The sequence below is a fragment of the Carcharodon carcharias genome, chromosome 1 (genome assembly GCF_017639515.1).
Source record: "Carcharodon carcharias isolate sCarCar2 chromosome 1, sCarCar2.pri, whole genome shotgun sequence".
NCBI lineage: Eukaryota > Metazoa > Chordata > Chondrichthyes > Lamniformes > Lamnidae > Carcharodon > Carcharodon carcharias.
The window spans coordinates 209668004-209690910 of record NC_054467.1 but is presented as its reverse complement, the minus strand read 5'-3'; the positions used below and the strand labels follow the sequence as shown (position 1 = coordinate 209690910).

At 43.0% G+C, this 22907-nt stretch overlaps 1 protein-coding gene across 4 annotated transcripts in view; it reads right to left on the bottom strand.

The window, feature by feature from the left end:
• cntfr (ciliary neurotrophic factor receptor) overlaps window positions 1-22907 on the bottom strand; it is a 362323-nt gene that overhangs the window by 17812 nt on the left and 321604 nt on the right. For all 4 annotated transcript variants that reach the window (XM_041191309.1, XM_041191328.1, XM_041191318.1 and 1 more), the window contains exon 7: window positions 2834-3017. In XM_041191309.1, the coding sequence (XP_041047243.1) occupies window positions 2834-3017 (184 nt within the window). The remainder of the gene's footprint in view (window positions 1-2833; window positions 3018-22907) is intronic.

The window sequence follows — 22907 nt, the reverse complement described above, 5'->3', positions numbered from 1 at the left end:
GCGTGGCAAGTTCTGGAGCATAAGTCTTCAGTACTATTGCCGGAATGTGGTCAGGGCCCATAGCCTTTATAGTATCCAGTGCTTTCAGCCGTTTTGTGATATCACATGGAATGGAGTTTAGAAGGATGGGATCTGATTGAAACTTACTGAATATTGAAAGGCCTGGATAGAGAGGATGTGGGGAAGATGTTTCCATTACTAGGAGAGACTAGGACCCGAGGGCACAGCCTCAGAGTAAAGGGAAGACCTTTTAGAACAGAGATGAGAAGAAACTTCTTTAGCCAGAGAGTGATGAATCTATGGAATTCACTGCCACAGAAGGCTGTGGAGGCCAGGTCATTGAGTGTATTTAAGACCGAGATAGATAGGTTCTTGATTGGTAAGGGGTTCAAAGGTTACGGGGAGAACGCGGGAGAGTGGGGTTGAGAAACTTATCAGCCATGATTGAATGGCAGAGAAGACTCGATGGGCCGAATGGCCTAATTTCTGCTCCAATGTCTTATGGTCTTATGAATCGAATTGGCTGAACACTGGCATATGTGATGCTGGGGACCTCTGGAGGAGGCCGAGGTGGATCATCCACTCGGCACTTCTGGCTGAAGATTGTAGCGAATGCTTTAGCCTTATCTTTTGCACTGATGTGCTGGGCTGCCCCATCATTGAGGATGGGGATATTTGTTTAATTGTCCGCCACCATTCACTACTGTATGTGGCAGGACTGCAGAGCTTAGATCTGATCCATTGATTGTGGAATGGCTTTGCTCTGTCTATCACTTGCTGCTGATGGTGTTTGGCATGCAAGTAGTCCTGTGTTATAGCTTTGCCTGGTTGACGCCTCATTTTTAGGTAGTCCTGGTGCTGCTCCTGGCAGGCCCTCCTGCACTCTTCATTGAACCAGGGTTGATCCCCTGGCTTAATGGTAATGGTAGAGTGGGGGACACACCAGGCCATGAGGTTATAGATCGTGTTCGAATACAATTCTGTTGCTGCTGATGGCCCACAGCGCCTCACGGATGCCCAGTCTTGAGTTTCCAGATCTGTTCAAAATCTATCCCACTTAGTACAGTGGTAGTGCCACACAACATGATGGAGGATATCCTCAATGTAAAGGTGGGACTGTGTCTCCACAAGGACTGTGTCATGGTCACTCCTACTGATACTGTCATGGACAGATACATCTGTGGCAGGCAGGTTGGTGAAGATGAGGTCAAGCATGTTTTTCACTCTTGTTGATTCCCTTACCACCTGCCGCACACCCAGTCTAGCAGCTATGTCTTTTAGGACTCGGCCAGCTTGGTTTGTAGTGGTACTATCAAGCCGCTTATGGTGATGGACATTGGAGTCCCCCACCCAGATTATGTTCTGTGCCCTTGCCACCTTCAGTGCTTCCTCCAAGTGGTGTTCATCATGGAGGAGCACTCATTCATCAGCTGAGAGAGGGCTGTACGTAGTAATCAGCAGGAAGTTTCCTTGCCCACATTTGACCTGATGCCATGAGACCTCATGGGGTCTGGAGTCAATGTTATAGTTCAGTCACATTCTGACTGCCAACAGCTTGCCTGAAACGAGCATTCAGTGGCACCTTGCCAGTTTGCCACCTATGAAGTTTGAGCAGTCCAGAGACCACCAGGCCAGCAGCTAGGTAAATCACTGAGTTTGGGAAGATTTTGCAGAGTGGGAGGGTGGGGGATGCTCATGGCTGCAACATTCCAAACTTTCCTGATCCTGGGATCACAAAGGTATGTTTTAAATTTAACTGACAGTGCCTCCGTTGTGCATCTGCCAGGTTTTACTGAGTCTTCAAATAGATGCTCTACTCAACAGTCAGTCAAATTTATTTTGGGATCCTAATGAGATCATTGGATCCAAATTTGCACTGATTTATGTGTCTCCCACCTGAACCAGGCAGGGTCCTCAACAACCCAAAAAAACAACGGCCACAGGGGTGGGAAATAAGCGGTAAGAGCACCGCTTGGAACTTAACACCTGTTCTGCTCAGTTTACGCTGGGCAAAATAAGTTAACATTTCCCCTAATAGTTGTGTCATTATACTATTAATATTGCCACATTATGTTCCAGTTAGTGGTGTGGAACCATCATCCGGTATGGCACTAACCCACCTAAGTTAGGAAACTCTCAGGCTCTATTCCGAATAAGTGCTGTTAGAAGGAACAGCAGAACGCCATAATTGACCTCCGTCACCTCCCCCCCATCCTTATGCCAGGCTAAGGAGAGAATAAAATATCCAGGATTATTTTTCCTGATAGCTAATCAATGTCAAGCGTGTGAACATAGACATTGGGTGAAGACAAGATCTGCTGTGATGCCTTACAATTGAACAGTTTCTCAGTGCTCGCTGCCTAGGCTTACACTATGAACAATGAGCATTGAGCGTGGGCTAAAGGAGCCAAATCATGTAATCCCAAAGGTCAACACCTTCAGACAAGATGTGAGATAAAGGGACAGAAAAGTACAAAAATTTGTTCCGTACATCATTTTAGCAGGATGTTAGTAACCCCTTGCATCTGTGGAAAAAAAAAAACTAGGATGTTCACCTTCTCAGGATTAGATTTAAAGTCAGGTCTCAAAATAAATTATATATATATTTATGTACACATATGTGCACCTATACATGCATGTGACAATGCTGCATGCATATGTGTCCACATACATGTACACTAGTGGCAGACACCAGCAGGGAAAGTTGTCTGTCTTTACCAAAGGCATTATTTTAATGATGCTGTCAACTGCTTCACAGGCTTCACTGTCACCAGACTTTCATACGTTACATGAGGCATAAAACAGAGAGCCTGACAACTCTGTTAGGGCATACCACTGCTAGTTTTTTCTTCAGACACATCCACTGGTACCGTCGGTGTCCATGGTGTAGCATGTACAGCCTTACTCCATTCACTCCAGGTGCCAACTTCGCTGTCCTTAGCAGCAACTTGTATGATGTGCTCTTTCCCTATATATGCATCAGTGATTGTATGAAATGGAACATCTGTCACTTCGACCTAGGAGCAACAAGAAACAGGTCATCAGCTAACATTCAACTGAATGTATCTCACTGTCTTTCAACTACTTTTAGCAAAAGGTTTAAACCCTTTTTAAATGCTATTTCCCTGCAGTGATCCAAAAATCATTAGGCAGAATATTACGCTCATTGGGTGGGCGCAGGCCCGACCTGAACAAGTTTAAAATGATGGGCGATGGCGCCAGGCGAGTGTCCCAACGTCATCTTGCACTCGCACAATATTTTGGTTGGCGGGCATGCATGGGAGTTGGCAGCATGCCCACCGACAATTAACAGGCCTAGCAAGGCCGTTAAAGTAATAATTAAGTTCAATTTTTCGTTGCCTGTCCAACCTTATTGTTAGCGGGGCAGGCGAAAAGGCCATTTTAGGAAACCTCATCCATGGGCAGGATGAGGTTTCTAACAGCAAATAAAAATTAAATTAAAATGTTTAAATTTAATTCATAACATGTCGCTGCTCATGTGACAGTCACATAAGGGAACATCTTTTAACAGTTATAAAAATTTTTCTTTTTTGTTTTCGAGAATCTTCATCTTCCTGAGGCAGCTCTGTGCCTGTGCACACACGCGAACTTCTGCACTCGCCCTCCTCCCCCCTCTGCATAGGTAGTGCTGAACACTGCAGGGCCTGTTTCACACTGGGCGGGCTTTAATTGGCCTGCCAACTTGAAATTGTGGTGAGGCCCCAATCGCGGGGGGCAGTCACTTTCGCGGCCGCTCCTGGGCCCGCCTGCTATGCCAGTCCGACGAAGGCAAAATTCTGCCCATTATGCAGAAATAGGCACACACCAAAATGTTTCTTCTTTCTTCCAAATGTTGCTACAACCAGCAATAAAGGAAGACCACAAATATCTCATCTCTTAATCTCTTCAACCTTCGTCGTGCCGAACTCATAAAGGTTTGCTCCTTCACCTGGCTTTCCCAGTAAATGAATGATACATTAAAATATAGATGGAACCAGCCATTTAAAGGAATTTAGCAATACTTATCGTACAACACTTCAAACGTTGCCTAACGATTAGATCATTGAAAGACTTCCAACAAAATGGATAAACTACAACGGAGCAGACTGAAGTGAAAATCAGGCTAACTTTGACTAAAGAAAAATAAAACAGAAACTAAATGTAGGAATGAGAAAGCTGGCCTTGTTTTGGGATACTTGGTCAAATCCAAACTGACATAAGACTACCAATCTCATAGCCACGTTGAAAATGCTAAAAGAATCATCATAATCAATATTAACAGTGGAAACCTGGCTCAATGCCAATTTTCTCTTCATCTCAGATATCTTAGAAGATGTACAATTCGGCAGGAAATCAGTATTCTCAAGCCAGCAAAGCATAATTTTGGCCTGGCTCAGCTGAACTGGAGAAATTCAGATAAGCTTGAATTTCCAGTCTAGATTTAGACTCATCCGTTGTGAAAAGAATCAATCTGTAAAATATCTGGAAATGGAAGTAGAAGATATAAGAAGCACGGAGTATGATAGTTGGCATCTGAACAAAAATAAACTGAAAATTTCTGTTGAAAGGTCACATTTAATTTCTGGATCTGGATGACTAGTTGTTGAGCTGAACAACTGACTGACTTGAAAGGGCACGAAGAGTTTACCACCGATTGTAGATTAATCACACGTATGACAGACCAGGTAAGCTTGGCAGTTTCCAGTCTTATAGGACTTAGGCAAACCAACTGAAGACAATCCTGTACCTTAAATGTTTCGTTGGCGCTTGTCCACAGGTTAACAGATTTTATTGAATTTATGGCAAGATTTGAAGGGAGTTTTAATTCCTTCCATTCAGAAGAAACAGGGTGCTGGCAAACTTAAATCTGAGGTGGTCAACATTGTCACTCTGCCAGAGTTTACTATGAAGGCCTGTTGATCCACCAGGGTGGATCTGGGTGCTGAATAAACTGGCAAATGGTCTTCCAGCATTCAGTTAGATCATGGGGCAACAATTTCCCCCCATCGGGGGGGATGTGGGATGTGCGGTGGGGGGTGGGGGGGGGGGGGGGGGGGGGGGGGGGGGGGGGGGGGGGGGGGGGGGGGGGGGGGGGCGGTGGTGGGGGGCGGTGGGAGGGGGATTCCCTGAGCCGCCTGGGCTCCCGGCCTGACCGCCAACCTTAAGGTTGAATGGGCAGGTCCATTAATGAATGATTTTAATTGTTTTTTTAATGGCCTTAATAGGCCGTTGTCAGGTTGGCGGGTGCACAGCCGACTCGGCTGCGTGCCTGCTGACCTGAGAATGTAAATGATGCGGGGTGACCTCAGGACACCTGCCCGACAGCACCCTGCATTATTTAATGTGTCGGTGAGCAGGCCCCACCCCCTGCTCGCCGACCGGAAGGTGCAGCTCATGGATAAGCCACAGCTCAACTTCATTCAACTGCCTTTGATCCATATACCTTGATGCCCTTATCTAACAGAAACTATTGATCTTGAACATTTCAATTGTCCCAGCATCAACAGCCTTTTGGGGGAGTGAGTTCCCGATTTGCATTATCCTTTGTGTGAAAAAGAGTTTCCTGATTTCGCTACTAAACAAACTGGCCCTAATTTTAAGATTATGCACTCTTGTTCCAAATTCCTCCAGTGGAAGTAATTTTTCTCTATGTACCCTATCAACTCCTTTGACATTTTGAACACCTTGATAACATTACCTCTCATGCATCTAAAGTCTAGGGAATAAAAGCCAAGTTTCTACCACATGCTCTAATAATATAACCCTTTATGCCCTGATATTATTCTTGTGAATTTGCATCATACAACTACCAAGTCCAATATATCTTTGATGAGATTCTGTGCCTAAAGCTGAATGCAGTATTCTGGATGAGTTTTATTGAAGGTTTTGCACTAATGAAGTTTACTTCCTGACTTTCGCATTCCAACATTCTTATGAGAAAGGCCAGTTAATCATTAGCATTTCTGATTAATGCCGCTGTTGCCTGGCTTCTCACTGTCGCCATTGCCCTCTCACCTTGGACCTACCTGTCTACTGGCCTGGAATGTACAGCTATCCTATGGCAAATTAATGAAGCCAAGACTAAGGGCTGAATTTTTCTGTTGGCAAAAGGGAGGTGGGGCCTGCTGTCATCCTGCCCCATTTAAATCTTCAGGAAGGCGGGGGCACAGCGCGATCAGCTGTCCACCCACCAATCTGTCAATGGCCAATTGAGGTCATTGACAGAATAATTAAAACAATTAAAGGACCTGCCTGTCCAACCTTAAGGTTGGTGGGCAGGCCAGGAGCCCTGATGGGCTTCTGGAAAAACATGAAATCTCATCCACCGGTGGGAAGAGGTTTCATGTCAGCTTTAAAAAAGTTTATTAAGGTTTTTGTGCAATTTATTAACATGTCCCATCTCATGTGACATTATCACATGAGGGGGACATGTTAATGATTTTTTTATTTTTCTATTTTCAAAGTTTGAAAACCTTTCAGTGATCTCCCTGAGGCTGCACTTAGCCTCAGGTAGATGTGCGCTCTTTCGTGTGCATGTGCGAAAGAGCGCACTCTCGCATTTGGGGAATCCACCCCCCTCCCCCCCCCCCCCCCCCGCACAGGGAGCGCATAGCGCTTCCCGGTGGACATCACGCTGGATGGGCCTTAATTGGCCCACCCACTTAAAATGGCGGCGGGACCCACTTCTCCAGCGGGGATTGGCTCCCCGCCCGCCGGAGATTGGGTCGGGCCTGCCCGCCTGACAGGCAAAAAATTCAGCCCCAAATGTACTAGGCGTCCTAACTGATAGTTAAAATGTACTCAAAGTCCTAACCTCTGGCATCATAACCACTACACAGCAATAACCTTTGCACATATAATACATTTACCCATTTTTCTCTGTCAGATGCTGACTGACCTGTGCTATGTTTCAAGCTGTTATTTTAGATTTATGGGGAAATGGGGGTCGGGGGGGTTGGAATTTGTTCACATAGCACCGTTCCTAAAGGTATTACGCAGACTTAACTTGATTCCCCTTGGTAGCCAATGCTGCAGGAAAAACAAAATTCATAGAGTATGCTAACTGCAACTTCCATTAAAATAAAAGGGGCTGAATTTACATAATTCTTCTGGTATGCAAATGAATGTTTTCATGAATATATTCTAGTGCTTGTATTGAGAATTCTCCAGATTCTTGCTTAATGCAGTCCATCCAAGACAGATAACACCCCTTTCATTTAAAATTTAACATTGAGAGCCCAGATGTGGAAGTATTCATATTTTAACAAGCATTTATATAAAAAAACTAATTTGATTTACGGAAATCAGAATGGATGTAGCCAAGCACAACTCTCTGAAATTGAATTCGCCCTTAATAGTTAAAAATAAGTTCGCTATCAGCATGACAAGTGGAAAATAATTCCAATTCCTAATCCACTGATACAGGTTGAGTATCCTTTAGTCAAAACACTCAGGGCCGATTGTGTTTCAGATTTCAGATCATTTCGGTTTCCAGATACCAAATATAGACCTGGGTCTAATTACATTACAGTGGCCAAAGCCTAGGCCAGCTATAGTTAAAGTAAATAAAATGGCTAGAAAAGTAAGATGTACCACTAAATAATAAACACAGAGTACCTGTATTAGGTTTCCACCCATGGCGCCATTGCAATCCTGCTTGTAGGAGAGGGTTCGCAAGGTAAACAGTGTAGATAAAAATCACAAGGTAAACAGTGCAGCCAAACAACTAGACTTCCCGTGCTAAAAGTCGGGTGTGGTCAGCGAGGTTTGTGTTGACTCGAGACGTATTGGCTCGGGTCTGAGCATTCCCACGCTAAAGGTTGATGAAGTTTAAAAAAAGTGCAGTTTTTGGTTTTCGTATTTATGGATAAATGATCCTTGATCTGTTTATCAGACAGATTAATTTTATAGTAAAATGCAATTCCGACACAAGCTTTGTTTGCCATAATTTGGTTTGTGTTTTTAAAAGCGCAATATAAAGCCTAATCAAAATTGTGTTTAAAATGCTTTTGTAATGCACAGGAATTTCAATTATTTATATATAATTTTTCTAAATCAATGCCTATGACTCATTACATTAAGATAGCTCGCAGCAATAGTTTAATCAATAAATGTACTTACTCTCAGTTTTGATTTCCCTCAGAACCAAATCACTACTTGTGAATGGATAGAGCTCAGAATAGTTTAGTAAATGCGAACCTATAAGGTCCTATGTGCAATCTCTGGTTTCTGCCAAACAAGTTAACCTCAACTGCAGCAGAGATTGGTGGGCTACAACTCCCTGGGTTTGGAAGTTCCGAAAAGAAAAAGATAACTCAGAGTTATTGAGTTGGATTTTCGTTATGGAGGTAGGGATTGGGAGACAGGGATTTTCCTGATATTATGATCCCACCTCCATCCTGGTAGTGCCAGCAGGTGGGATTTTCATCTCCTAGAGGGTCGTATGCATTCAAGCTATTTTCATCCTAGTTGGAATGTACCTAGCCTGTGCCTGAAATGGTTCCCCCTTGAAGATCACCCATTGTTCTGTTACAGTTTGTCCTGTCAGTCAGAGGGTCATTATTCAAGGCTGAATTAGGCAGATTTTCATGCAGTGAGTGATTGGGATCTGGAAAGTACTATCTGAGTGTGGTGGAAGCTGGTTCAATCGAGGCATTCAAGAGTGATTTGGATTATTATCTAAAAAGGAAAAATGTGAAGGGCTAGGGAGAGAAGGTGGGGGAGTGGAATGAGTGGATTGCTCCTTCAGACAGCCAGTGCAGACATAATGGGCTGAATGGCCTTCTTCTGTGCTGTTACAATTTGGAGATTCTGTGAGGTGAGATTGGGGGTGGGCCAGGTTAAAAAGCCTCCGTTAATATAAACATTGGTCCAGTTTTTCAGATCAGTGTAAAAACCTTCTCACCCTCACCCTACCCCACCAACCCCTTACCTCATGCAAACCCATGTGCCCCTTTACTCCCCTTCACCCCAATTCCTTTCATCTCCTCATCCCCTATATCCACTAACTCACTCACCCAGTATCCACTTTATAAACAGAACTCACAAACCCAATATTAATTTTTTCAAGTCATTGAAAAGCTTGTAGATCTTACAGAATAAACAATCATCACTTTAAAAAAAAATAATCCTCTTTAGAAGCTCATAAAACTGTCAAATAAACAAACTCACCCTTAACTTTGTAAACAAACTCTGCAGTACAGAATGCATTACTATTTTGAAAGGCAGCAAAATACTCATATGAACATATGAATTAGGAGCAGGAATAGGCCACTTGGCCCCTCAATCTTGCTCCGCCATTCAATAAGATCATGGCTTATCTGATTATAACCTCAACCCCACATTCCTGTTGACACCTGCTAACCTTTCTTCCACTTATTTAGCTCTGCTTTAAAAATATTCAAGGACCCTGTTTCCACCACCTTTTGAGGAAGAGACTTTCAAAGATTCATTAACATCTGAGAGAAAACAATTCTCCTCATCCCTATCTTAAATGAGTGACCCCTTATTTTTAAACTGATCCATAGTTCTAGATTCTCCCACAAGAGGAAACATCTCTCCACATCCACCCTGTCAAGACCCCACAGGATCTTAAAGGTTTCAATCAAGTCATCTCTTATTCTTCTAAACTCCAGTGGATACAAGCCTAACCTGTCCAACCTTTCCTCATAAGGCAACCCACCCATTCCTGATATTAGTCTAGTAAATCTTCATAGAACTGCTTCTAATGCATTTGCATCTTTCCTTAAGTAAGGCGACCAGAACTGTACACAGTACTCCAGATATGGTCTCATCAGTGCCACTTCAACTGAAGCATTACCTCCCTACTTTTGTAACCTCAAAATCACCAACATTTCCTCAAATTGAATGTAAAATTCAATCATATTATGATCGCTGCTACTTAGGAGTGCCTTTACTATGAGTTATAATTAATTCTATCTCGTTGCTCAATACCAGGTGTAGTAAAGCCTCCTCTCTGGTTGGCTCCATATCATGCTGTTCTAAGAAACTATTCCGAAAATATTCTATGAACTCGTCATCTACCCTACCTTTGCCCATCTGATTTTTCCAGTCCATATATAGATTAAAATCCGCCATGATTATTGTTGTACCTTTCTGAAAAACTCCCATTATCTCTTCTTTTATACTCTGTGCTACCATGTAGTTATAATTAGGCGGCCTGTACACCACTCCCAAAGGTGACTTCTTGCATTTATTATCTCTCATCTCAACCCAAACCACTTCTACATCCTGGTTTCCTGAGCTTAGGTCTCCCTTTCTAATGTGTTAAAATATCATTAATTAAAAGAGCCACCCCTGCACCTTTTCTTAACTTCCTGTCCTTCCTAAATATCACATATCCTTCAATATTCAGATCCTAGCTATGTCATTCCGTAGCCATGTCTCTGTAATGGCTATCAGATCATACTTATTTATTTCTACTTGCGCTATCTGTTCATCTGTTTTGCTTTTAATGCTATGTGCGTTTAGATACAGAGCCTTCAGTTTTGTCCTTTTATTATTTTTGTAGTGTCTAGCCTTATCTGCTGATTTACTCTTAGATTTGTACTCTTTGTCCCTTCCTGTTACGGTCTGCTTAACATTTCCCATATTAATACCTTTCTCTCTTGCTTTGTTTCTACTCTTTGGTTTACTACATCTTTCCAAATTCGACCCCATGCTCCCACTATTCGGTTTAAAACTCTCTATACTTCCCTAGTTAGGCTGTTCGAGGGGACACCAGCCCCAGCATGGTTCAGGTGTAGACTGTTCCAATGGTACAGATCCCACTTTCCACAGTACCCCATCAAACCGGAACCCACTTCTCCCACACGTCTTTGAGCCACGTATTCATTTCCGTAATCTTATTTGTCTTATGACAATATGCATGTGGCTAAGGTAATAATTCAGAAATTATTATCTTTGAAGTTCTGCTTCTTAACTTGGTGCCTAGCTCCTCATACTGACTATGTTGTTGGTACCTACATGGACTACAACCACCGATCCTCCCCTTCCTACTGCAAGCTCCTCTCCAGTCCTGAGTAGACTTCCTGAACTCTGGCACTGGGCAGGCAACACATCGGTCTGGACTGGCTCTTTGCTACAGAGGACAGTGTCAATCCCCCTCACTATACAGTCCCCTACTACCATTACGTTCCTTTAGTCCTTCCCCCACTTGAATGGTTTCCTGTTTCCCGTACCACTGTGCCATGGTCAGTCTGCGCATCCTCCCTGCAACCCTGCTGTCATTCAAACAAGCTGAGAGAACCTCAAACCTTTTGGACAATTGCAGAGGTTCACACTCCTGCCCTCTGGGTCCCCTTACCAGCCTCACTTGAAGTCACACTCTCCTGACCCAGATCACTGACTAAATTTGAAGATCCTACCCTAAGTGGTCTGACTGCCTCTTGGTATAAAGCATCCATGTAACTTTCCCCCTCCCTGATATGTCACAGAGTCTGTAGCTCAATATCCAGCTCAATGACTCTGAGCTGAAGTTCCTCAAGCCATAAACACATACTGCAGACTTGTTTACCCTGGATCACAATGTTATCCAGGAGCTGCAGCCTTGACACATCACCTATCCTGTCATCCCTAATGTGTTATAAATAATTAATTATATTAATCACTTATTTATGTTGCTTTCTTATATATTTTGTTAACTTTACCGTCAATTTGTGTATCATTTTAAACCTTGGGGATAGAATAAAACTTACCCACTTACCAGATACTCACCAAGCAGCTAGCTCCTTTTCTGTAGTAGAGCAAGAACCAATTCCTACAGGGTGAGAAGGATAGAAAAGGGAAAAAAACACCTCTTTCCTAGCCCCCCCTTCACTAAACTCCCCCTCTCACCATGCTCCAAGCCCTCACTCAGTTAGCTCAGCTGCACTCCATTTGCCAAGGCTACACTAAAGAACCCGGAATCTTAGTAAACTGAACTGGGGCTACAGTAACCAAATTCAACTAGTTAGCTAATTAACTACTCAGCTTCTACAGCTGAGAATGAGCTTACCCTGTCTAAACTGCAAGAAAGAAAGAACTTGGGCTGCTTACACAGTATTTTCCAGTTACTGCTAATTACAGACTAGATTAGATTTTTAAGAGCAAAATTTAAGAACAAAATTAACACTTGAAACTCTCCCCTTACCAAACCCTAAGGCTTCACTCAGTTAGCTCTGCTGCACTCTCAAACAGCCAAACAGATGGCTGAGCTTTTCTTTTAAAAAAAAGGAATGAATGAAGAAATGAAACAATTAGCTCTGGACCTCATATTGGGCTAGGCTAGCCTTTCAAAATTTTATAATGCAGGATAATACTTTATCCAATGCATAATATATTTAAATCATCTGAAGATTTTTCCACCTTTACAATGCTGTTCTTTGAAAGCTTTACAGTGGTCAGAATTAATAACTTGACAACCATGTTATTTAATGGTTACTTACCTTTTCCAATCATAGCACTGTCATCACTCACTTTAGTAAATGCAGATATAACTCAGATATCACTCAGTCTACAGTTTTCATGGTGAACTATAAAGCAGGCAACACCATTTTGTTATGATCCCCAGCTAAGGTTACCACTGGATAAGCCTGACCCCAGGGTGAAACCCAGCTTGATAGATTCTAACTTTTATTTGTTTGTTTAGATACATGGAGAGGGGCTACTGAGCAGATTCACAGGAGTCAGCTGATGAACTTTTAACAAAAGCATAAAACATTTATTAAACAAGAAAAGATTAACCATATTACAATACTCCTTCACCCACAACCATACCTTTACAGATATATGCAGACTTGTAAAGATAACACAAGTTACAAAAGCTACCTTATATTTTAATGTTCACAGTAAATACAAAGTCCATGTAAACCAGTAGGCGAGCTATAGTCAAACACACCACACTCTGAAACCAAGTGACAGATGCCATCTCAAACAGATGCTATGGATTTCTCATCAACTTTCCCCAGACACTTGTCACACATGAGGGTTTCCAATCTCCACTCTCCAAAAATTGCTTTGGAATCTTCTCCCAAACTGACGCTTTCTCTCAGACACCTTCCACAAGGGTTCACCTCTGGGGTTTCGAACTCTCCTTCTGATGTTCCTCTCCCAGGTTACCACAGGCATTCAAGCTTCCTTCCACACACTGTCTCGCACCAACTCAGCCGTCAGCCATTCACCACTGCTTCATATGCCCATAGCAAAGAGTTACTTATGACTTTGGACCATCTGGTCTTTCACAAGCTATTCTCACTTTAAATCTGCTTTCTTCAGCTTTTGTCTCTTTAAATCTGAAGCTTGAAGTCTTTCTCTCTGCCCCTCACTCTTAACTTTACTTAACAGGATCTTTTCTATGTTAATGTCCTTCTTTTGACTAGAAGGTCTGCTTGGGACTTTCTCTTGTTCCATTCCCCTGGATTTTGGGGTCTTTTCTTTAGCTTGGGACTGGCTATCTGTTCCTTTAGCTCCAGTCTCTCTCTGACAGCTACTTTCAAGACCAACTGAAATCAAGCAGCTTCCAAATCAAACTGCTGTTTCTCGTTTCTTCTGTGTGTGTCTATGGGAGGGATCTGCCTCTCCGGACCCCTATTGCCAGGGAACAGCCCAGTTTCTCTAAGCTTGTTTGTTTAACTTAGCTGCAACATTTGTAAAACTCCCATTAGAAATGCAGACATCTTTTAAAGTTCAACTAAAACTCAACTTGACCTCTTCTTAACACACAAATACAGAAATACAAATCAAACTTAAACATTAAAGCTAAAACGCATTCCTACTACGCACAAAATACAAATATAACTTTAGACTATCACTATTTCCTAACAATTTTTATTCACCTGTTATACTCTTCCCACCTCCAATTCATGGGTCATTCCTCCACTCTGTAGGTGTGATTTAGGAAGGCTTCCAAAATGTAGCCACCTCACTGAAAATTGCAGAAGCTCCGAAATGTCCACTTCCAGAATGCTGCTGGCAACCTCTAAACAGCAGTGTGTGTGGTTCCCAATCCGCCCACTTTCCTGCTCTGTTGAAATTAGCCGGAGACGGAAATGGACGCGACACTTCTGCCTTTGCCACCCAGTCACCATTCTTTTCTAATTCTCGACTCTGTGCCGCCACAAAACAAGACCACATCATCAGGCCCACAGAGTCATTACAGCACAGAAAGAGGCTATTTGGCCCTTTGAATTCTGCTAGCTCTTTGTAGAGCAATCTAGTCAGTCCCATTCACCTCCTCTATTGTTGCGGCCCCACAAGTTTATTTTCCTCACATGTCCATCCAATTTCCTTTTGAAATAATTGATCATGTCCGCTTCCACCACCCTTGAAGGCAGCGAGTTTCAAGTCATTACCATTTGCTGCATAAAATAATTCTTCCTCACATTCCCCTTGTATCTCTTGCCCAAAATGGTTTTGTTCGTGATCACTTTCCAATGATGCCTTGTGTGGAAGTAAGATGAACATCTGATCAGAGTTGGTAGTGATACCCACTATGAATAAATAATATCCCAAAATGTTCCTGATTTTTTTTCACTTTTGTGACCTGGACATTGCTGGCAAGGCTTGCATTATTATTCATTGTTAATTGCCCTGACAAGTTGGGTCTCCATCTTGAAATGCTGCTGCCTATGTGGCAATTGCGCTCCCACAATGCAGTTAGATGGGGAGTTCCAGGACTTCGACCTAACAACCATAAGTGAGCAACAATGTCCAAATCAGGATGGTGTGTCTTCCCATGCACCTGCTTCCCTTATCTGTCTAGCTGATGGGGGTTGTGGTTTTCGAAATGCTTTTTAAGAACCCTTGGCAAGTTTTTCCAGTGCATCCTGTAAAGAGCATACATTGCAGCAGCATGCAGTGTGAAGGTGGTCAATATTGAGGATAGGGGATAAAGTACAAATCAAATGGATTGAGTGTCTTGGATAGCGTCAAATTATTGTATTTGTATCCAGGCAAGTGGAAAGTATTCCATCCCACTCAGAACTTCTGCTTTGTAGGTTGTGGAGATGCTGTGAAGAGTCAGGAGGTAAGCCACACATCACAGAATACCCAGCTTCTGGCCTAGTGACCACAACAATTAGGTTGCTGGTTCAACGGTAACCTCCAGGATGTTGATGGCAGAAGACTCAACAATGGTAATGCCACTGAAAATGAAAAGGAAGTGGTTAGGCTTTATCTTGTTGGAGATAGTCATTGACTCATGTGTAGCCTGAATGTTATTTGTCACTTGTCAGCCTAGACTGTATGTTGTCCATATCTTCCTACATGTGGACACAGACTGCTTCATTTTCTGAGGAATTGGGAATGGAGCTGTACGCTACAAGCACCAGCAAATTGATGATGCAGCTGAAGAAAGCAGGGCCGCAGGATGTTGACCTGAGGAATACCTCCAATGCAGAAGTTCACCAGAAGTGTGGGGCCGTAGCTGCACTTACAGCAAAATGACTGTTGTGGGAGTAGCTTCAAGGAAATGCGAGGGCTTTATGTGCAAGCACAACAGAGAAATATGTAAGTCAAGAACATGATGAAAATTGAGAATAGCATGAATGAATAAATGTTCTGAAGTTTAGTGCAATGTCTTTTTCTAATTCTTTGTATCCTGGAACATTTGAGAATGTTCCAACAGTAGTTTTGATGAATATTTTATGACAAATGCACATATTGAAAGCTGCAAAGAAAATGCATGTAATCCAAGAGCTAATGTATTCCAATTGTTCAAAGGAAGTGTACGACATGCTCGATTGACATTATGATTAATGAAGAGGGGTCACGCTAGCTGGGTGAATGGATGCAACATTTTTCACCATCTCCTTAATCTGTTTGCCCAGGGTGAATAAAAGTTCACTGCTGTTGAGGGTCACACTTGCAATGCAATATTTCTGTTGTTCCCAGATTAAAAATCACCGCTCCCCCACCCCTCGACCCCAGCTTCGCGCCCCCCAGGGCTACCATGGGATGAGAGCTAATTATGGTCATTCTTAGGTACTAAAACAGGTATGAACTAAGTTTTAAAAGCTATCAAAAAAATTAAGCCTCTTGAACACAGCAGTATGAATCAAAGAAGGTAGGAGGGAAGTTTTGTGCTAAAATGAACAGAGCTATTTGTCCTATCGATTCAGTTTTAATTAACCATTTTGCTAGGAGTTCCAACAAGCTCACTACCTTGGGACAGCACTAAATATTAAACTGACTCTATATGTTGCTTGAGCATATTAAGTTACTGACAAACATTTCTTGAGAAGTGCATTGTTGTGCGGCCACCATTTTCTTCACAAAATGCCAGTCACTACATTTTATTATAAAAATAAACCCATTATAGACGTTGGTAGGAACAGAAATCTGGCATCATGTTGTCCTTAACACATTCATAGATGTTCATGCTTCCCAATTTTCTCCCCTCCTCATGCTCAAAATTAGTTGGGTGGAGATGTCATTGGGATACTGGCACTCATTGAACATAACCTAGTAAGAGTTACCAGCCTCTGATGGCAGAGGAAAAAAGAGAAAAGAAAACACTATGATTGGTCAAGAGAGGGTTGGGGTGGGGTAGCAGAACAGTCAAAATTGCAGGGGACAGATGAACAATATACCCATTGGCTCACTGTGCCTTAGAAGGGAAAAGAATGAAACAGCTGTACATTATTTCATTATAATGAGATCGTGAGAAAGCACCAATGTTTCCAGAAATTAATGCGGCTTTTCTGTTGGATCTGTAAGCTGCGGTATTGTGTCAGGAAAAGAGTTGGTCAACAGCTTCTTAAAAGAAAAACAGTCTTTCTTAAAGGCTGATTTTATCTTGAAATAGCAACTTACTTGTGTGTATATCTGAAACATAGCCATTTTTAAATTTAACTGCACATATATCAAGAGCAACTACAGATGGGCAATAAATGCTAGCCCAGCCAGCGAAGCCCATATCCTGTGAATGAGTAAAAAAAATATTATCTAGGAGCTTCTATTAAATTGTTGGGGGTTTACAAAAACAACAAATAATATTTTAAAATTACTTGAACAATGTTTTGTCATTTATGTAACCTTTTGGGTAATAGTTTGGCTCCTGAACAGTACATTCCAGTCAATTTTCATTTAATTATTGTCATACCCTGGAACAGGTATATATTTTTAAAAAGTGGAAATATTTTGACTTGTTTTGCATGGGGTCAAGCCTTTGTTTTCAGCTACTTACACTACTGAAAACCTGTAGCCCAAGCCCATCACCAGAATAAGGTTAACAAATAAATAATGTCAATAAAACTGCTTTGTTGTGCTCATTAAACAAGGTGGTTATTTTGTTAATCTTATTCTTTCTACTGCTGTGAGATAATATTGGGTGAATGCCATGTGCCTCCAGTGGTGCAGGGTTGTTATTTTTCAGAGGAGGGGGTGGTGGTGTTTGGATTTGAGCATGCCAGAACAAACAAAGCTACTTCAAAAGGTCTACTTTTCAAATAGGAATTTTACAATAAGGTTCAAATCGAAACATAATTACTTCCACTAATCCAACAATTCAAATGAAGCAAACACAAAGAGAAAATGGTTTTGTCATGAAAACCTCTAAAGCACGAAGCTCAAGTGAGGTTATGTGTCACTAGTCCATCAATAACTTTGCTGCTATTCACTGTAACATCCTGATTAAAATTTAGAAGTGCAAACCCACAAAATCTTTTTTGCTGGCTGAACTGCAGCAATAATTAACTCAGCAAGAACATTACTTGTTTCTGCGTTATAATTTAATGTGTTTTCTTTTTTCCTCCAATTATGTTCCCTTTTCTTTTCCTGATTTAGACTAGGGGGCATAGAATCATCAAAATCATACAGCATAGAAGGACGCTATTTGGTATTTGTATCTGTGCTGGCTCTTTGAAAGAATGATCCAATTAGGTCCACTCCCCTGCTCTTTCCCAATAGCCCTGCACTTTTTTTTCCCAGGCAAGTATTGCTCCAATTAAATTTTGAAAACTACTACTGAATCTTGCTCCATCACTCTTTCAGCCTGTGCATTGCAGAATATAACGTGTTTTGCTAAAAAAAACTTCTCACCTCACCTCTAGTTACTTTGCCAATTAATTTAAATCTGTGTCCTCTGGTCAACCTCCTGCCAGTGGAAATGGTTTCTACCTGTTCGCTCTATCAAAATTCCTCATAATTTGAATGTCTCTATTAAGTCTCCCCTTGATCTTCCCCCACTCTAAGTAGAACAATCCCAGCCTTTCTAGGTTATCTATATGAGTGCAGGCTCCCATCCCTGGTCCCATTCTATGAAATCTTCTCTGCACACTCTCTAAGGCCTTGACATCTTTACTAAAATATGGTCCATAGACCTTAACAAAAATGCTTATTCTTCGGGTGTGATTTTTTTAACAGTGAATGTCAGCAAGTTATTTAAGCAGACTCCCATCATTATCCACGTACCCCAATTTGCAGCAGGAGTTACTAGATAATGATCAGAAACAGACTAATGCTTTTTCCCTTCTAAATTAGGAGAAGCCACTTTTAGCGCTCTGACTGCTCCAAGCCAAGATCAGCTAACTCACGCACAATCAACAATGTTGCAATCATACTAAGTACATGCATATAACAGGGTATGTGCAAAATGTAGAAGAAAGTAATAGATGCAGGTTGAAGCATACATGCTTATATCAGCCCATTTTGTTTTTTATCCACTTCAGTCCAACCTCAGGTGAAGGAAAGACTTTCATCAACACCAATAAAAGTTTGCCCTCGACTGCTTTTTTTATGTAACATAAACAGAAGTAATTCTTCCCTTTCTGTTTATTTCTGGAAAATGCTCAGTGTCACATGGGAAGTGTATTAAGAGCAGCAGGGACAATGTCATGTACAAAAAAATACAAAGTAAGCATATAATTAGAAGTGCAACACCTCAATGCATATCTGACATTAAATATAGAAAAATACAAAAAGGCAACTTGAATATTATGACACCATTCAGGATGATGGTTTGTTCCTGTCTTATGCACTTTCTTACATCCCAGTTCACCAACGGCTCAGAATCTTGCATGATGTAGAAGCTGCACCTCTTGTTTAGTCCCAACCCCAACTCCTTCCCTCACTCCAACCCCAACCTTGTGCATTTGTGCTTTCAGATACCCAAGAACTGTAACCTGGCCAGCCAGTGGCGCCTGAAGAAGATGGCCCAGAGAAAGAAGAGGAAGAAGCACTGCCACTTGATCTGACACTGACAATCACCATCTCAGTAGTACGGAAGGTAGTAGAGAGTAGTAGGGAAGTGGGATCTGCAAATGGTGAGTCACTGGCCACAATTGGACTGCAGCCAGGTGAACGGAAGGGTAGGACACCTGCCTGGTGATCACGGCCTTATTCTATTGAAAGGTACTTGATGAGGGCTTCTCATAGACTCATAGACATTTACAACACAGAAGGAGACTATTCGGTCCATTGTGTTCGCGCCAGGCAACAATGATCTGACTACACTAATCCCATTTTCCTGCACTTGGCCCATAGCCCTGGAAGTTATGGCAACGCAAGTGTCTTCTATGAGATGGTGTATAGACAAAGACTGATGGGCATACACACCAAAATGCCTGATCTATTGACAGGTATGCCAGAGAGTTTGTTGTCACTATCAAGGAGCATGGGGGAATCTGGCTTCAGCTTAACACAGGGATTCATGCAGAACTTGGAGCACATCTTTTCCAATAGGGAAGTGCTGGCCAACTCCAGGACAGGGCTTGTAGACACAACTACAATGCTGCAACTGGTGGTCAATGTCAGTAGATCTGTGGAGCACAAACTTGTTATCCTCTCTCAGGATGACAGTTTTTGTGCTCCCACCACTGCCAGTCCATTAGTGCCCCTGCTGTTGCCTGTCAGCCAACCATTTTAGGTTGCTGTGTCCTGTGCTGAGGCGGTGCAGTCTAAAGCTTAGCCTTCAAGCCCCAGGGCTTTTCGAGGTTGTCCTACAAGGCCATCTGTAGTCACCCCCAGTGAAAGTTGGCAACCTTCCACCAATCCTGCTGCAGCACTGTGTAGGAAAACTAGACTAAACAAAGGCAGACAGGTACTAAGGGAAAATACAAGGGTGACTATTGGACATATGATTGGAAGTGTTGTTGAATAATGTTTTGCGTGGAGTGGATACAGAGAACCAATTTCTGCTGGTTGAAGCATAGTCCAATAATTAGAGCCAGATCTTTCAGGAGTGAAATTGGGAAAAACTTCTACACGCAAAGAATGGTAAACGTTTGGAACTTTCTTCCACAAATGCTAGACCAATTTCTAGTATTAAATCTGAGATTAATAGATTTTTGTTCACTAAAGGTGCTAGGGGATATGAAGGAAAATATGGAGTTATGCTGCAGATCAGCCATGTGGAACAGGCTCAGACTGGCCTACTCCTGTTCCTACATTCATATCACCCCCCCCCCCCCCACCGCCCCCAACAGCATAATGATCGGTGTTGGCCATGTGGAAGTATAGTCAGAGGCACACCGCCATCATTTTTTTGTCTTACCCAGGTCCGTAACCAGTGGGGCTACGGAATAAAATTCTGTAGTCACTAGCCTCAATTTTATAAGTGTTTCAAGCTGAGGGATAAGAGGCATCAACCAATCATTTACATTTATTCACTGCTAACATGGTTTAGTTTAACCAATGGGTGAGTGAAAGTTTAATTAATTACTGTTGAGCTGAAAATCTCAAACATTGGCTGGAATGTTAACCATGGTGTGCCCTTCCCAATGGCGGCAGCACAGGAATTCGGTGCCACTTCCACTCTAGCTTTTAGCTGGTTCCGACTTGATTATGATTAGCATTTAAATTGCCGCTGGCGTGCGCAAGAGTCACGTGAGATCACGTGACAGGGGAGGTTTGTCAGTGGTGAAACCCGCCGTCAGTTGACAATGCAGCAGATGTGGGCAGGCCGTAAAAGGCAAACAGGGAGGCTCTTTGTCACTGTCACAACTTGCCTGCCAATCCCCATTGCCATTAACATAAGACTTATTGAGAGCACAAAGGTAGCACGGGTATTTTTCAAATTTAAATTTCAATTGTAAATATTTCACATTGTATGTGTGCATCATTGTTATTTGTTGAGACTACCTTAGTCAAAAACCTAAATGTACTGGCATGCCTCATGGTTGGCATGCATTGATGGTAACAGGAGAGTCAGGGACATTTCCTTATTGTGGAAGAAACAATGTTGTGTTTTGCATTCATTCTGTACTGAATATTCATGTTAGTGTCCAGCACTCTGTGGGATGTGGCTGAACCTGCAGGATCAGCTGGCCCTCCCTTCTATGCATTGTAATGGACACTGTTGGGGATCACTCCCAGCAGGGCTAATTGAAATGTTACAGATGAACTCAAAGCCCTGTAAGGATCCTGCCAGCCAACACCCCGAAACGGACCCATGTGTGGACAGTACCGACACCTCCCTTCAGACTCCTTATTTTCTTATCTTGTCTGACTGTTCCCTCAAACCCCTCCACTGCACCCAAAATGCCAAGCCCTTCCTAATCCTCTCATCCGTGCCCCTGACCCCACCCTCTAACCTTTCTTGGATCCCTCTTCCACTCCTCCATGCCCCCGATACCCACTTCTCAACCACCCCCGCATCACTGAATCATTCTTGCTGGCCACGAGCCTCCATGCAAACTGCCATTCTCCTCCCCCCTCCCTTGTGTGGCAGAGTTCAACAAGGAAAACCACTGAGCTCAGGCACAACTGCACAAAGCCTACATGTCACCTTTAAATGTTGGACAATGTGTTTTGAGTTTTTCAAGCACGGGCTGGTTGGGTATGGTCTGTACCTTGCCCATTGCGAAGGATGGAAGGGACATGTTGTTTTATACGAGTCTTTGGGATATACAGCCTATATACCTGGCAGCACACTGGCACTGAAATTCATACACCACATTACTCAACTGTGTGAACACAACCCTGCCCAATTCAGGTGCCCCACAGCCATTTCATGTTTGAATGAGCGTCAGTTGGCTGCAGACGGGACTTCTGCCCCTCACTCCGGAGGAAGTGGAAGTCTCACCCTAGAAAGCTGCCAGCCAATCTGATTAGCCGGCAACGCTCCAGTCCCTGCAGCAACAAGAGTTGTTGTGGACTGAGGAGGAAGTGCATTAACATGCCTGAGTCTAAGTCCTGGGACTGAAGGACAAAGTAGGTTTAAGGGATCCCAGGACAGGCAGTGTAGGGAGGGCCTGGTGGGCGGGTGGGGGGATGCAAAGGGGGCGATCAGGGTGTCGGGGGAGAGGCCAGGATGTGGGGGTTGGAGGTGCAGCGGTCACCGGACCTAAAGGGGGAGTGGTGCCCACAGTCAGAAGGGGGCTTCTGATGGAGGTACCCCCAGCCCAGTCCCCTTCCAGTCTGAGATCTAGGCCCAAACAGAAATTCAGCAGGTCAGACAGTATCTGTGAAGAGAAAGACAGAGTTAATGTTTCGAGTCTGTATGACTCTTCTTCAGAGCTCTGTTTCAGATTTACAGCATCTGCAGTATTTTGCTTTTAGCTGAGATCTAGGCCCATTCTTTTTCAGGCTTCCCCCACACCAGGCAAATCCTCCCGCCAACCTAAAAATTGAGGCTGGGCAGAAAACATTCCTTAAATGGTCAATAATTGATCACTTAAGGGCCTAAATTGGGGCAAGGGCGAGCAGGCTCACCATCTGAGGCCTTGCCCGCCCCAGTGTAAAATCACTGAGAGAACGGGGCAGGCAGAAACCCGGAGGGAATCCCATTCCTTCATTTTCACTCCACCGCCCCACCCCCCGGCTTAAAAACTAGCCGGCGGGGGACGGTGAAATTTAGTTTCTAGAAGTATTTACGATCGATGAGAAGGCTGGCCACTTACAGAAGGTGCCGTTTGCAAGCTCCATCGCCTACCACCCACATGGTAAGCATTGCAAAAATTGCTGAGCAT